This window comes from Trichosurus vulpecula, chromosome 9, assembly GCF_011100635.1.
Source record: "Trichosurus vulpecula isolate mTriVul1 chromosome 9, mTriVul1.pri, whole genome shotgun sequence".
Lineage (NCBI taxonomy): Eukaryota > Metazoa > Chordata > Mammalia > Diprotodontia > Phalangeridae > Trichosurus > Trichosurus vulpecula.
Genome location: NC_050581.1, coordinates 204,545,131 through 204,560,582, shown reverse-complemented (window position 1 = coordinate 204,560,582; position 15,452 = coordinate 204,545,131). Strand labels below are relative to the sequence as shown.

At 46.5% G+C, this 15,452-nt stretch overlaps 1 protein-coding gene across 1 annotated transcript in view; it reads right to left on the bottom strand.

Moving 5' to 3' along the window:
- The window catches only part of ADCYAP1R1 (ADCYAP receptor type I), a 64,568-nt gene extending 54,793 nt beyond the window's left edge, over nucleotides 1–9,775 (bottom strand). Inside the window, exons 1-3 of the mRNA XM_036739698.1 lie at nucleotides 9,768–9,775; nucleotides 8,539–8,596; nucleotides 5,853–5,955 (exon numbers count right to left, since the gene is read on the bottom strand). Of these exons, the coding sequence (XP_036595593.1) occupies nucleotides 5,853–5,955; nucleotides 8,539–8,596; nucleotides 9,768–9,775 (169 nt within the window). The remainder of the gene's footprint in view (nucleotides 1–5,852; nucleotides 5,956–8,538; nucleotides 8,597–9,767) is intronic.
- Between the last annotated feature and the right edge of the window lie 5,677 nt (nucleotides 9,776–15,452).

Here is a 15,452-nt window from a genome sequence, read left to right as displayed (position 1 = left end):
TGTCTTCAAAGAGGACAAACGACATCACAGATGATGTCTCGACTTATGTATAAATTAGATTTAGGAGAAGGAATTCAGTGGCAAGACAAAGATCAGGTGACTGGCAATGGCCTGGGATGCAGTGGACGACCTTGGCGTCTTCCATGTCTGACCAAGCTCTGAGCACTCCACAGCATCTGCTTCAGTCACCTTCATGGCCACTGGAACAAATTGTTCTTATCTATCTATTTCTCCAGGGGAAAACTTCACATACTCAGTGTAGACATCTCTCTAACTCAGGTTGTCTACCCCAAACATACCAAGATAAATTCAGAATGGGTACATGATTTAGACAGAAAGGGTGATACCATCAGCAAATTAGGGGAGCATGGAATAGTTTGCCTATCAGAGCTATGAGTAAGGGAAGAATTTATTTATTTATGTATTTAAGATATATATGTATGTATGTATAATTTTCATTTTATTTTTAGTTTACAACACTCAGTTCCACAAGTTTTTGAGTTCCAAATTTCCCCCCCTCCCTGCAAGATGGCATGCGATCTGGTGTAGATATACCTTCACATTAAACTTATTTTCTGAGGGAAGAATTTATGACCAAACAAGAGACAGAGAGCACTACAGGATATAAAATGGATAATTTTGATTACATTAAATTAAAATATTTTTACACAAATAAACCAACACAGCCAAAATTATAAGGAAAGTAGGAAACTGGAGGAATTATTTTTAAAGCACATTTCTATGATTAAGTCCTCATTTCTCAAATATATAGAGAATTGAGTCAAATTTATAAGAATAGTAATCATTCCTCAATTGATAAATGGTCAAAGGATATGAATAGGCATATTCATCAAAACTTTCTATAGTCAAATGAAACAAAATGCTCTAAATCACTATTGATTAGGGAAAGGCAAATTAAAATAACTCTGAGATACCACCAGGACAAAGACTAATAAAGTTTTGTCAAGATAACTCACTGGTCATAGCAAGCACTCTTTGTCAACAACACCCAAAATGACTCTACACATGGACATCACCAGATGGTCAATATAGAAATCAGATGGATTATATATTTTGCAGCAGAAAGGTGGAGAAACTCTATGCAGTCAGTCAAAACAAGTTCTGGAGTTGACTGTGGCTGAGACCATGAGCTTTTTATTGCAAAATTCAGACTTAAACTGAAGAAAATAGGGAAAACTATCAAAACATAGGTAAGACCTAAATAACATCCCTTATGAATATGAAGTAGAGGTAACAAATAGGTTTAAGGGATTAGATCTGGTAGATAGAGAGCCCAAAGAACTATGGACAGAATGGCTGGAGAATGGTATTGGACAGGAGGCAACAACAACAAACATTCCAAAGGAAAAAAAATCAAGAAAGCAAAATGTTAGCCAGATGAGGCTTTAAAATAGCTGAGGAAAGAAGGAAAGCAAAAGGGAAAGGAGAAAGGGAAAGATATACCCAACTGAATGCAGAATTCCACTGAATAGCAAGGAGAGATAAGAAGGTTTTCTTAAATGAAAAAAAAATACAAAGAAATAGAAGAAAACAAGAGAATGGGAAAGACAAGAGATTGCTTCAAGAACATTAGAGACATCAAGGGGAACATCTCATGCAAAAACGGACATGATAAAAGGCAAAATGGTAGAGACTTAAGAGAAGTAGAAGAGATTAAGAAAAGGTGGCAAGAATACATGGAAGAATTATATGAGGAAGATTTTAACATCACAGATAAGCACAATGCTGTGGTTAATGATCTAGAGCCAGACATTCTGGAGAATGAAGTCAAGTGGGCCTTAAAAAGCATTACTAACAATAAGGCTGGTGGACAGGATGAAATTCCAGCTGAGTTATTTAAATACTGAAAGATGATGCTGTTTATGTGCTGCACTCAACATGCCAGCAAATTGGAAAATTCAGCAGTGGCCACTGGATTGAAAAAGATAAGTTTATGTCCCAATACTAAAGAAGGGAATGCCAAGGAATGTTCAAATTACCCTACAATTGTGCTCATTTCACATGCCATTAAAGTTATTTGTTATAAAGATTCTGCAAGCCAGGCCTTATTAATGTGTGAACTGAGAATTACCAGAAGAGACAGAGGAACTAGAGACCAAATTGCCAACATTCACTGACTTATGGAGAAAGCAAGGGAGTTTCAGGGAAAACATCTACTTCTGCTTCATTGACTACACTAAAGTCTTTGATTGTGTGGATCATAACAAAATGTGGCAAGTCCTCAAAGATATGGGAGTACCAGGTCATCTTACTTGTCTCCTGAGGACCCTGTATACAAGCCAAGAAGCAACAGTTAGAACTGAACATGAAACAACTGATTGGTTTAAGATTGGAAAAGGAGTACAACAAGACTGCTACTTTATTTATTTAACTTCTATGCAGAGTACATCATGTGAAATGCCAAGCTGGGTGAAACAAAAGCCAGAATTAAGGTTGCTGGGAGAAATATCAACAATCTCAGATATTCAGATGATACCACTCTGATAGAAGAAAGTGAAGAGGAATTAAAGAAGCCTCTTGATGAGGGTGAAAGAGGAGAGTGTAAAAGTTGGCTTGAAGCTTGACATAAAAAACTAAAACCCTGCAACTGGTCCCATCACTTCCTGGCAAATAAAAGCAGAAGGAATGGCAGCAGTATTACATTTTATATTCTTAGGCTCAAAGGCCACTGCAGACAGTGACTGCAGCCATGAAATTAGAAGATGCTTGCTCCTCGGAAGGAAAGCTATGGTAAATCTGGACAGCAGACTAAAAAGTGGAGACATCACCTTGCTGACAAAGGTCCATATAATCAAGGCTATGGTTTTTCCATTAGTGATGTATGGCTGTGAGAGTTGGACTACGGGGAAAGTTGAGTTCTAAAATCAATGATTTTGAATTGTGATACTGGAGAAGATTTTGGAGAGTCCCTTGGACAGCAAGGAGGTCAAATCAGTCAATACTTGAAGAAATTCATTCAGAGTATTCTTTGGAAGGACAAATACTGAAGTTGAAGCTTAATGCTTTGGACACATAATGGAAAGATGGGACTCATTGGAAAAGGCCCTGATGTTGGGAAAGATTGAAGGCAAAAGGAAAAGGGGATGGCAGAGGATGAGATAAATGCATCATGGAAGGAATAAACATGAACTTGGACAGACTTTGGGAGACAGTGGGGGACAGAAGAGCCTGGTGTGCTATGGCCCATGGGGTCACAAAGAGTCAGATGAGACTGAATGATAGGACAACAACAGAGGCGCAACTTTACACCTATCAGAAATGACCAATGTTGGAGGGGATGTGGGAAAGCTGGGACATCATTGCACTCTTGGTGGAATTGTGAACTGATCCAACCATTCTGGAGAGCAATTTGGAACTATGCCCAAAAGGCTATAAAACTGCATGTGCCCTTTGACCTGGAAATACCACCACTAGGTCTATATCCCAAAGAGATCAAAGAAAAAAAAGGACCTATTTGTACAAAAATTTTTATAGCAACTCTTTTTGTGGTGACAAAGAATTGGAAACTAAGGAGATGCCCATCATTTGGGGAATGGCTGAACAAGTTGTGGTATATGATTGTCATATGTTGTGCTATAAGAAATGACAAGCAGGATGATTTCAGAAAAACCTGGGAAGACTTACATGAACTGATACAAAGTGAACTGAGCAGAACCAGGAGAACATTGTACACAGTAACAGCCACATTGTACGATTGACTATGAATGACTTAGCTCTTCTCAGCAATACAACGATCTAAGATAATTCTGAAGGACTTAAGATGAAAAATGCTATCCAGCTCCAGAGAAAGCACTGATGGAGTCGAAATGTAGATTGAAGCATACTTTTAAAAACTTTCTTTATTTTTCTTGGGTTTTTTTTTTTGGTCTGGGTGTGTGTTTTGTAACATGGCTAATATGGAAATAAGTTTGGCATTACTACACATATATAACTGATATCAAATTGCTTGCCTTCTCAATGTTGGGTTGGGGAGGAAGGGAGGAGGAAGAGAGAATTTGGAAATCAAAAATTTAAAAAACAAATGTTATAATTTTTTATATGTAATTGGAAAAAACCCAAAATACAAAAATTTGATAATTTAAAAAAATTAAAAAAGAACTGAGGGACCATGTACATGAAATATTGCATATTTTATCAGAGCATTTAAAAATATGTTTAATGTTTTCAATATGTTGGCTTCATGGAACTTTCTCCCTTTCTTTCTTTTCTTTCTTTGTGAAAATTCATCATTATAAAGGATTGCTCTCTGGGAGTGGGGAGAAGCACATTGGGAAATATAAAGGCTATAAAAACAAGAGCTATCAATACAAATTTATTTTTAACAGAAGGTGCTCAGGAGAACACTAATAACTCCTTTCTCTTCAGTAGAAAATCTTTATGTGAGATCTCCAAGTGTACAGAGGCTATTCCAATGGAAAATGTGAGAGCAGGCAGTCTTTGCACTTTTCTTTAAATAGCAGAACACATTTCACAGCCAACAATTAATATCTCCCACAAATATGTTGATTATATTTTTTGATTGATACCACAACAGAGGTGATGACTATTCAACAATTCTGTGATTATGACCATCAAGCAGGGAGCCATATGCTCTCCTGATATGTTCACTTCTGCCATGAAGGATATCTTGTATGGAGCCCACATGGACAAGGCATTCCCTGTGGATGGGGAGATAGGAGCCCCTCCATGAGCAGCATGGCCCCTCGGGAGAGATCGGTTCAACAACCCACACAAGACAGTCAGTGGGTGAAGAATGACTCTTGTCATTCTCACACATAGGCAAATGGACCCCCAGAGTTTGTTCCTCAGGACACACATCTGGTACAAATGGTGGACGGTGGTGGAAGATGCCACCTTGTGGACAACAAGGAATGATACAGGCTAAGTCACTCTGGGATTCAGATTGTTGATGATGGGGTTGATCTCAGCCTGGGGGGAGGTCTTTTGTAAATGTTGCCCCCTCCATCCTTGGCCCTGTGCTGTTCAGCACCGCCCCCCTTTCTATGACTTAGATACTGAAGATGCAGATGATGAAAAGATGGGTGGGGCAGCTGAGAAGATAAAGGTCAGCTTTGGGAGGCACAAGCATCTCACCAGGGGGAAGAATTAGTGGAAATCAGTGAGGCTTCTCCCTGCTCAGCAGCTCAAAGAGGCAGAGAGGCCAGGCAGGTGCCAGATGTAGGGCTCAGGCTGCTGAGACCACTGACACCCTGGAGGAGGTGGGGAGGCCCCTGCAGAGGGTGGGCTATGAGGAAGCCGGAGGTGGAGGTGAGGAGGGAGACCATGTAGGCAAGGGGCATGCAGTGGAGATGTGAGGAAAAGCCAGAGGCCAGGGGAGCTGGACCCCAGAGAGGACAGAGAGAACGATGGTGTCTAAAGAGCACAGAGGGAGGAGGGGCCAGGCTAGGGAGGGCTTTGAATGCCCAATAGAGGATTTTGTATTTGATCCTGGAGGGAATAGGGAGCCCCTGGAGGTTATTTAATAGAGGTGGGGTGGGACTCGTGTAGTCAGACCTGAAACTGGAAAATGAGAGTAAACATGTGGAATGTCAAAACTGGGATCCGAAAATGAGGAGCTAGGGGGTATAGTGGGCGGAACACTGGCCTGGGAGTAAGGAAGACCTGAGTTCAAATCTTGCCTCAGGTGCTTCCTGACTGTGTGACTCTGGGCTCTGTTAACCTCAATTTCCTCATCTGTGCAGTGGGTTGTAAAGGGCGTTGTAAACCTGGAGATGCCATGCAAACGCATCTCTTCTGATGATTCCTGTTACTATTACGCTAATAGATGGGGCTTCTGGAGGGCCCAGCTCAGTGCTCACCCTACTCCTCACCTGGGGAAGACTCGTTCAGCCCCATCATCTCGTTGGCCCGCTCAATCTTCTCCAGGCACATGGCTTCTTCCTTCTTCAGGATGCAGTCAGGGATGGCAGCAGCCTGTGAAGGAGAGGGGGAGGTCAGATGACAGAGGCGGTCCATCAGTCAGTTTGCAAACCCTAGTGGGAGTGGGGTGGAGGCCTGACCTAAGAGGAACTGAGGCCCTTCTGGGAAGCCTTCCAGCAGCGGTGGGGATGGAGGGAGGCAGATCAAGATGGGAAGCAGGCTAGCTGGGTGAGGAAGGCATAGCCTCTGTTCCCATCATTTTCTCAGAGCCCTGGGTCAACAGCCTGGGGCACACAGACCTCCATCTTTATTCTGACCTTGCTGCTGCTCCTGCCCTCAGTCCCAGGATGATGAGCTGACCCACAGTCCAGTGCCCCTGGACCACCCTGATCCTCTCTCCAGCCACAAGGAGCCACACTGGGGACCTGGCACATCCTCACTTTCTGTTTCCATGTGTTGCCAACCTCAGTGCTTGGGAACAGGAATTGCCCTGGAATCATGGTCCAGGTCTGGGGGGAGCTGCCAGGCTAGCCTTTGTGAGGGGGCATTGGGGTGCTGCTAGGGAGAGATGGCCTCAGGCCCAGGGACTGTGGAGGTCAGCCTTCAAGGCTAAACTCAGGTGCTTCCTCCCACCAGAAGTCTTCCCAGATTGTTGAGTGTGAGTGAGCCCTCCTGGCACCCCTGAGGGCACCATGTAATCAGCCTTGGGCCCCAAGGATTCCCATACGTATGTGTCTTTGCCCCTGTTGCCTCAGCTCAGGTTCCATTTTATCTGGTGGATGAAGGAAGGAATGAAGGTATGAAGGCATGCCCGCTTTTGGGTGGATGAGAAGATGCTTTTGGGGAAATCTGCCTTTAAAAGCCACAGAGGCAGCAGATCTGATTCTACTCTCATCTCTGGCACCAATTCACCATGTAACCCTGGGGCAAGTCACTTGGTCTGCTCAGACCTTAGTTTGCCCACCTGTAAAATGGCACCACAAGATTTGTTGTGGGAGAGGATAGATCTGAGGGGCATCCATTCATGGATCCAAGCTCAAGGGCCAGAAGGGACATACAGGACAGTGATCCAGGACAGTCCTGCCCAAGGTCACTCAGGCAGTAAGGGCCTGGCCTCAGATGGAGCCCAGACTCTCCCCCTTTTCCCTTCCCCACCTTGGTGTCTGGCTCCAGCACAGGGTGGGAAAGTCTCTGGATTAGCTCGCTCAACCCTTATCGCTGCGGTGTCCACTTGGGCTTTCTCATTTGCCGCTCAGCCTCCCTACCAGGCAGCCACTTACCCAAAGGGAGAAACTTCACCCCCAGGGTGAAGGGGGTGTCAAAGGGGAAGGGATTCTCAAAGGAGCCTACCCAACAGGTTCCCTGGGGCCCGTGAGACTGTTTCCTTTCCCTCCAGCCTCGATATGGTCCCCAGGCAGTGGGTAGCTGGTAGGGTGACTTGGGCCAGGGTGGGCAGGGCCAAATCCCTGAGGGGAGAGGTGGGCTAGGCTGTGGTTCTGGGCACTACTCCCACGGCCTGATCTGCCTTCCTAATGAGGCCCATTCAGGATCTCTCAGAGGCTAATCACCTCATCAGGGCTGGGGACTTTCCCAGGGACCAAGAGACGCCAGGCCCTGGGGGGTTCCCATAGTGGCTGGGAAGCCACACTATACCCAACTCTCAGCCTTCTTTGGGGACAGAGGCAGCTTCCTGCTGGAGTTTTGTAGTGGAGGAGGGGAGGACAGGAGATGGTATGCAGAGAGAGAGAGGGATTGGGAGGAGGGGAAGATGGGGAGTGGGGGAAATGGGGAGAAAGGAGAGAAATGAGGAGGAGTGGAAGAGGCTGGGAGGAGTGGAACTGGGGGAGCAGGGAAAATGGGGGAAGAGGAGAAGAATGAGGGGTCTGTGAGGAAAGGGGTCCTCTGGGAGGGTCTGGGGGTGGTGAATGGGTGGAACCTCAGGGGAAGGAGGGAGCCTGGGACCTGACCTACTGCTCCCATCTGACTCTGAATCTATGCTCCTGTGGGGTGGGGAGCGGGGAATGTGTCTACCAAGGACTTAGACAATCAAAGTCTGAGAGTGGGCAGAACAAGGATCACTCAACCAGTCCAAAGAGGAAGGACAAGCCACTATTAGCTGGGGGACCAGGGAAGCTGCCCCTGAGCGGAGCCTAGAGGGCAGGAAAGGCTTCAGGAAGGCAGCATCTCACCTCAAAGTCCAACAGAGCTCAGAAACTGAAGTAGGCTTAAAGCCCGGGGGCTGGGGCTCTTCTACTGAAGGCTGTGGGGGGGTTGATGGGCAAGGGAGGCAGGCTCCACATGCCAGTTTGGGGAGCACAATTTGGAAGGAGGAGGCTAGGAGGGAAAATGGGGTGTTGGGATCAGGAACCAGGAGTCTCAGCTCCCAGCCAAGCTGGGCCCATTCCCCAGATCTTAGGCAACCTCTGTGCAGAGTTCTGCCCATCATTCTGCCATCATTCCAAATTGCCCTAACCAGGACTGGCTTAAACTCTTCTGGGACCCTCTCCACTATCATTCCATGTGGTTCTAGAAATGATAACATATCAATTAGGCAAGAGAAAGAAATGGAAGAGTTGAACCTTGCAGACTGCTTAGAAAACCCCAGAGAATCAGCAAAGATGGCAACTGAGTGCTTACCATCGGTAGTAGCAGGAGGGTGAAGATGGCGGCCGCCATGATGCCTGCCTCTTGTCTTCTTGAGCAGGATATCCAGAAGGGTGAAATCCCAAATTGGAGGCTGACAGATCAGATCTCTGCAGAGAAAGGAAAGGACCATCACCCCTGGGGGCAGTGGGAGCATGGGGAGAGCGAAGACATCCCTGCTTTGAGGGCATGCCTCTGCTTTTTTGCCCAACCTTCAAGACCCACCCACCCCAGTCTGGCTCCAACTTTTTTCTCCAGCCACATCTTCCATGGCCCCCACTGCACACCCTCTGATCTGCCCTGGGGAAAGAGGAAGGCAGGGACTGAGGAGGTGCCTAGCCCCCTCCTTTCCCACTACTCACTCCTTCCTCCCTCCTTTAAACACTATTCTCCTTCATTCATCCAGCATAGCTTGGGTGCCGGTGGTCGGGCCAGGCACCCAGACTTAGAGACCCCTTTGGAGAATGACTGAGGGACAGTTTACGAGGCTCGTTCATTTTGGGGCCTCACAACAACCCTGCTAAGGTGGGTAGGGGGCCCAACCCAACCTAACCCAACCCAACCCAACAAATATTTCCTAAGCATCTCCTAGGTGCCAGGCATGGGGACTACAGAAGGGAAAAAGAAACAAAAACAATCCCTGCTCTCAGGGAGCTTCCATTCTATCTCTGAAGTTCACAATGTTGGTAGCAGTGCACAGTTCTATATACGTATTGGATCTTATAATTCACAAAGCCTTTTCTTCACAGCAATTGCATGATAAATGATGCATCACAATAACATAATATGCTGTAATATGTAAGTAAAGTGGTTTAGCAGACAGAGTCCTGGACTTGGAGTCAGAAAGAACAGAATTCAAATCCTGCCAGAGACATTTACTAGCTGGTGAGACCCCACACAAGCACTTAACTTGCCTGCCTAAGTTTCCCCATCTGTAAAACGGGGGTAATAAAGGCACCTTACCTGCTAGGGTTGTGACAAAGAGCTAACAAGATAACACAGCCAGACTTAAAGTACAATATTAATGCTCGTTGTTCTAATTAGCTGCAGAGAGTGCCCATTTGTACGGAGAGAGTTTCCTACGCTCATGAAATCACGGGTTCAGTCTCTCATCTCTGTCCTAATTTAGCATGATATAATATAACATAACATAACATGACATAACATAAACAATAAAGCATTATTCTTCCTACTATCAGATAGTGGGAGGCCCCGGGACTTGCCTGCCCATGGTCCCCCAGGCCAGGAACAGACTCGAAGACTCTTGATTCAATACCTTCTCTGCTCTGCTATTTCTGGGCCTAGAGGAGTCTTCTCTCCACTCCCCATACCCCAAACCCTGGGTTTTTTCATCCAAATCACACCCACTTGTCAAGGCCCAGTCTTCGCCCCAGGGATTGGCCTGAATATGTCTGCTGCATGAATAAATGAATGTAGGGTGGCATCAAAGGGAGAGTCAGGGCATCTGGGTCAGACAGCAAGGGGACCACAAAAAGTGCAGTGGGCCAGGAAGTGTTCCCAAGAAGCAGGAAGGAGGCTGGCCCTCCATGCTGAGCCTTGGACCCCTCTGGGGTCTCCTTGGTCTCTCATCAGCATGCTCAAGGCCTGCTGAGGCATAGAAGGTGAAGGAGGAGAGAAGGAAGGGGGACAGGGGAGACCCTCTCAGGTGTCATCACGGTCCCTCCCTGGCTTCCTGGTCTAGGCAGGAGACAAACATGCTCTTCCCCTAATGCAGGTGAGATGAGACTTAAGCTGACTGGGTTTTTGAATCAAACAATAGCCTATGCAGAGAGCTGGTTCTGGATCCCAAGGGCTTGGGTTCAAATCTCACCCCTAAGCTTGCTGCCTGTGAAGGCCTGGGGCCAATCACTTTATGTCAATGAACTTTGGCTTTGTTATCTATATAAAGAGAGCAGTGTCTCACAGAGTGATTGGGAGGCTCAAACAGGACAATGTATGCAGACAAAGCCTTATCAGAACAGCCTGTCTTGTTACAGGGACAACTTGGAACATCTGAGCCCTGGAAGAGACTTCTGGGTCTGGCAGGCTGCCTGGCATATGGCTGGTTTAGATGGGTGGAGAGAAGGTGGGATAGTGCGGTGGGAGGGCCTAAGTGTGTGGGGGGTAGGAAGGTGAGGAGAGTGGCTTGTCCTGGCTGGAGTGGAGGGGCACAGCTGTATTAGCGAGAGCAGAGGGAGAAGGTGGGTGAGGAACGAGCCCGGGGAGGCTCCGGGCTGAGCTTGAGGGCAGCAGCCTGAGGAGCTGTCCACGGTCTGCCTCCCACTGTCCCTGGGCTGCTGGACAGTGACCAGGAGCCAGAAGGAGGCAGCTTAGGGACAGCCTGCTTTGTCCCAGCAGCCTGGGGGAAGGGGTGTTGGCCTCCTCTTTGGGAAGTCCAGCCTTGGTCAGTGTTGGTTCTTAGGGCCTGGCTGGGAAATGTAATTATGAGGCTGTGGCTGGCTGGAGTTTTATTAAATTATCAGAGAGATAGAGATGGAAAAGGAGATGGAGCCACACAGAGGGAAAGACAGGAAGTGAGAGGGAGACACACAAAGAGGCAGAGGCAGAGACAGACAGAGATGCAGAAGGACCCAGAAAGGCAGAGAGACAGACTTACAGAGGAGAAACAGAGAGACACACACACACACAGACAGAGTGAGAGACAGAGAGAGGGAAAGACAGAGAGAAAGAGAGAGAGACAGACAGAAAAGAGAGAGACACAGAGAAAGACAGAGTGAGAGACAGAGAGAGGGAAGAGACAGAGAAACAGACAGACAAGAAAGAAGAGACACACAGAGAAAGACAGTGAGAGATGGAGAAAGGGAAAGACAGAGAGAAAGAGACAGACAGAAAGGAGAGAGACACAGAGAAAGACAGAGTGAGAGACAGAGAGAGGGAAAGACAGAGAGAAAGAGAGACAGACAGAAAAGAGAGAGACACAGAGAAAGACAGAGTGAGAGACAGAGAGAGGGAAGAGACAGAGAAACAGACAAGAAAGAAGAGACACACAGAGAAAGACAGTGAGAGATGGAGAAAGGGAAAGACAGAGAGAAAGACAGACAGAAAGGAGAGAGACACAGAGAAAGACAGAGTGAGAGACAGAGAGAGGGAAAGACAGAGAGAAAGAGAGAGAGACAGACAGAAAAGAGAGAGACACAGAGAAAGACAGAGTGAGAGACAGAGAGAGGGAAGAGACAGAGAAACAGATAGACAAGAAAGAAGAGACACACAGAGAAAGACAGTGAGAGATGGAGAAAGGGAAAGACAGAGAGAAAGAGACAGACAGAGAGGAGAGAGACACAGAGAAAGACAGAGTGAGAGACAGAGAGAGGGAAAGACAGAGAGAAAGAGAGACAGACAGAAAAGAGAGAGACACAGAGAAAGACAGAGTGAGAGACAGAGAGAGGGAAGAGACAGAGAAACAGACAAGAAAGAAGAGACACACAGAGAAAGACAGTGAGAGATGGAGAAAGGGAAAGACAGAGAGAAAGACAGACAGAAAGGAGAGAGACACAGAGAAAGACAGAGTGAGAGACAGAGAGAGGGAAAGACAGAGAGAAAGAGAGAGAGACAGACAGAAAAGAGAGAGACACAGAGAAAGACAGAGTGAGAGACAGAGAGAGGGAAGAGACAGAGAAACAGATAGACAAGAAAGAAGAGACACACAGAGAAAGACAGTGAGAGATGGAGAAAGGGAAAGACAGAGAGAAAGAGACAGACAGAGAGGAGAGAGACACAGAGAAAGACAGAGTGAGAGACAGAGAGAGGGAAAGACAGAGAGAAAGAGAGAGAGACAGACAGAAAAGAGAGAGACACAGAGAAAGACAGAGTGAGAGACAGAGAGAGGGAAGAGACAGAAAAACAGATAGACAAGAAAGAAGAGACACACAGAGAAAGACAGTGAGAGATGGAGAAAGGGAAAGACAGAGAGAAAGAGACAGACAGAAAGGAGAGAGACACAGAGAAAGACAGAGTGAGAGACAGAGAAAGGGAAAGACAGAGAGAAAGAGAGACAGAAAGAGGAGAGACAGAGAGGAGACAAAGGGAAAGAAGGATAGGAAGAGATAAAGAGAGACAGAGAGAAGCAGGAAGAGAGGAGACAGAGACAGACAGTACACACACACAGTATTGGAACTGAGGCAAAGCAGGCAGTTTGCCCCAAGAAGAGCATGGGGGATGATGCTGTGGTACTATTGCTAAGAAGACCCTGCCCCCAGCCCCTGATAAAAACCCCAGTTTGCATAAGAAAAATGGACTTAGATCTTGCCCTTTGGCGGTCAGCAAATGTCCCTGGGCCCCGTGGCTGCTCTAAGGAATGTCAACTAATTAACCAGAAGGAAAGCCTGACCCTAACAGTCTCTTTGTTCCCTGAGTAGGCTCAGAGATGTCTCTATCTTATGTCAACAAACCCAGATGGAGCATCCCTTGGTCTGTCTATGGCCATTATGGGTGAAAACCTTAGCCCCAGACATTATCTTGAATTATGTGACTTTTCCTTACCCTGATATTTTATGAACATATACCATGTTGTGGAATGTTAATGGCAAATGGGACACAGAGATCCTGGGTTGTAATTTCACTTGACACTTTGACAACTATCTAATTTGTTGTATTTACAATCTATTCCATTAAGGAAGTTCCTCTTCTTGTATCATGGCCATAAAAGTGAGGTAACACAGGCTTGCCGGGTCTGCTAAAATAACATATGTAAGTTTCAAGAGATAATTAACCACAGCACCTTGATTTTTCTGTATAAATACGTCTCCTTCACCCCTACTCTTGGCCATTCTGATTTGGACTGCTAATGCCCTGAAACGGACACCAGCTAATAAATTCTCCATTTAAAACTTATACTCTGTGGCGTGTCTTGCTCGCTGTTGGTACAACAATGTGAGGACAGAAAAGCCAACTACTGAACCCTCTCTCCCTTTCTCTTCCTTTGGTGAGTGAGGAGGGACCCCGCAGGCAGCTGGCTCACAGCCATGACCCAAGCTCCCCTCTCTGGGCCCTTGGCTCCCTTACCTCCTGCATTCCTACCTCTCCCACCTAGCTTCACTTGACCCCATGGTATCTGACCTCAGTTGCTTCCTCCTCATGGCTTCAGTAGCCGATGATTCAACTTGGACTGTGTGCTCTGGGAGTGTTTCCACAATCCGGCTAGCGGCTTCTGTGGGGGTGTAAGATCCACCCACAGCCAGCACCCAGAAAGCTGCCAATAGCACAGGTTCTTTTGATCTGCTTAACTAAGGAAAGCAAGGTGAAGGGGTTGACAAGTTTACTTTAATTCAGCAAACAAATATCATTCACTTAGTTCAGGGGAAAAATCCAGCACCCTGAACTTTGGAGCAAATTACAAACAAATTACAAACATTGATAGACAGACCAAATACAGATTCATAGTTACCAACATCTAGGTTCAGCCCGGGAGCTCAGAACAAGGGCTGGCCCAGAGTCACTCGCACCACCACTGCTGCGGGAATGAGCTCCAAAGAACAGACAGCCAATCCCTGGTTTTTATATCTTTTACAGGGTCAGGGGTGAGTCACACATGCCAATCGTCACAAAGAGGCCACTTAAATCCACGTGGTCTAAGAGCCTCTGCTGTCCCAGACATATAAACTAGGCCCTCCCTGGAGTTAGCCCCACCTTGGGCCCCACCTTAGTTGCCAATCCATACCCACATAGGTTTTACACCTAATAGGGGTTTTGGGCCTGGGGCTTAGCACTTAGTAAGACTCAATGAAATACTCTGAATTACTCAAAGCAAACAAAAGCCAAACTCTTCAAGGGCACTTGCTGAACTAAGTGCTAAGGAGCCCATTTTGGTTACCAACACAGGGAGTTCCAGACAGAATTGGCCTGAGGGTTGGGGAAGCACTGGTCTACATTGGGAAAGGGCATTTTCTCACCTGGAAATTCCCCACATTGAAGAAATCACAGGACCAGACTGCCCCAGAACCCCCAAATGCTTTAGGAAGAAAAGGTTTGTGGAGCCAAAGCCAAGTGGAAAGAGGTCCCATTGACCTCCAAAGAAACTTGCCTTTGGGGATGGCTGGTCAGCACGATTATGTGCATGCAAACACCAATGTGCCAGTGTGAGACCAGTCTTCTCTATTTATAAAAGCAGGCTCTGGGGGGACTTTCCTCAGCCACAATTTGTTATTTCTTAGCTCCTGAGTTGGCTGTTAGTTTTTCTAGAAGTTACAAATCCATCCCCACTCTACATGCCTCTGAGGGAGGGGACACTACCATTCCCAGAACCTTCCCTTTGCCCTTCCCAAAATTCACCCATACCAACAAGACATAAAGAAGGTGCCTACTGTGGGCAGGGAGCAGAGCCTGAGGACACAGGGGAACACAAGAGTACCCTTTGTGAGTGAACAATCTCAGCCAAGCCATCCCGTACTAAAGGGACAAAGGCCCCCAAAATGCAAGGAGGCAGAGTGTTTCTGGCAGGGGGAAGCAGGGCTGGCTTCATGTAGGAATTTGGGTGGGGCTGTGAAGGATGGAAAGCAAAGGTATCACCAGAGAGGATGTGGAAGGAGAGTTTTCTGACCCTAGGGATGCTCTATGTGAATGTGCAGAGATGAGAGAAATCAGGACCACTTCAGGGAACAGCATGGAGCCGGTCTGGCTGGAATGCCAAGTGGACGAGAAAATACTAGACAAAAATCAAAGCGACTGGGAATCAGGGCCTTGGTGGCAGTCTAAAAAGTTTTCATTTTGTTTATAGAGTTAGAAAAAACAATACCAAAATTCATCTGGAAGAACAAAAGGTCCAGAATATCATGGGAATTCATGAAAAGAAGTGCTAGGGATGGTGTCCTAGACGTACCAGATCTTAAATTGTATTATAAAGTGGCAATCATCAAAACTACTTGGTATTGCCTAAGAAACAGGGTGGTGGA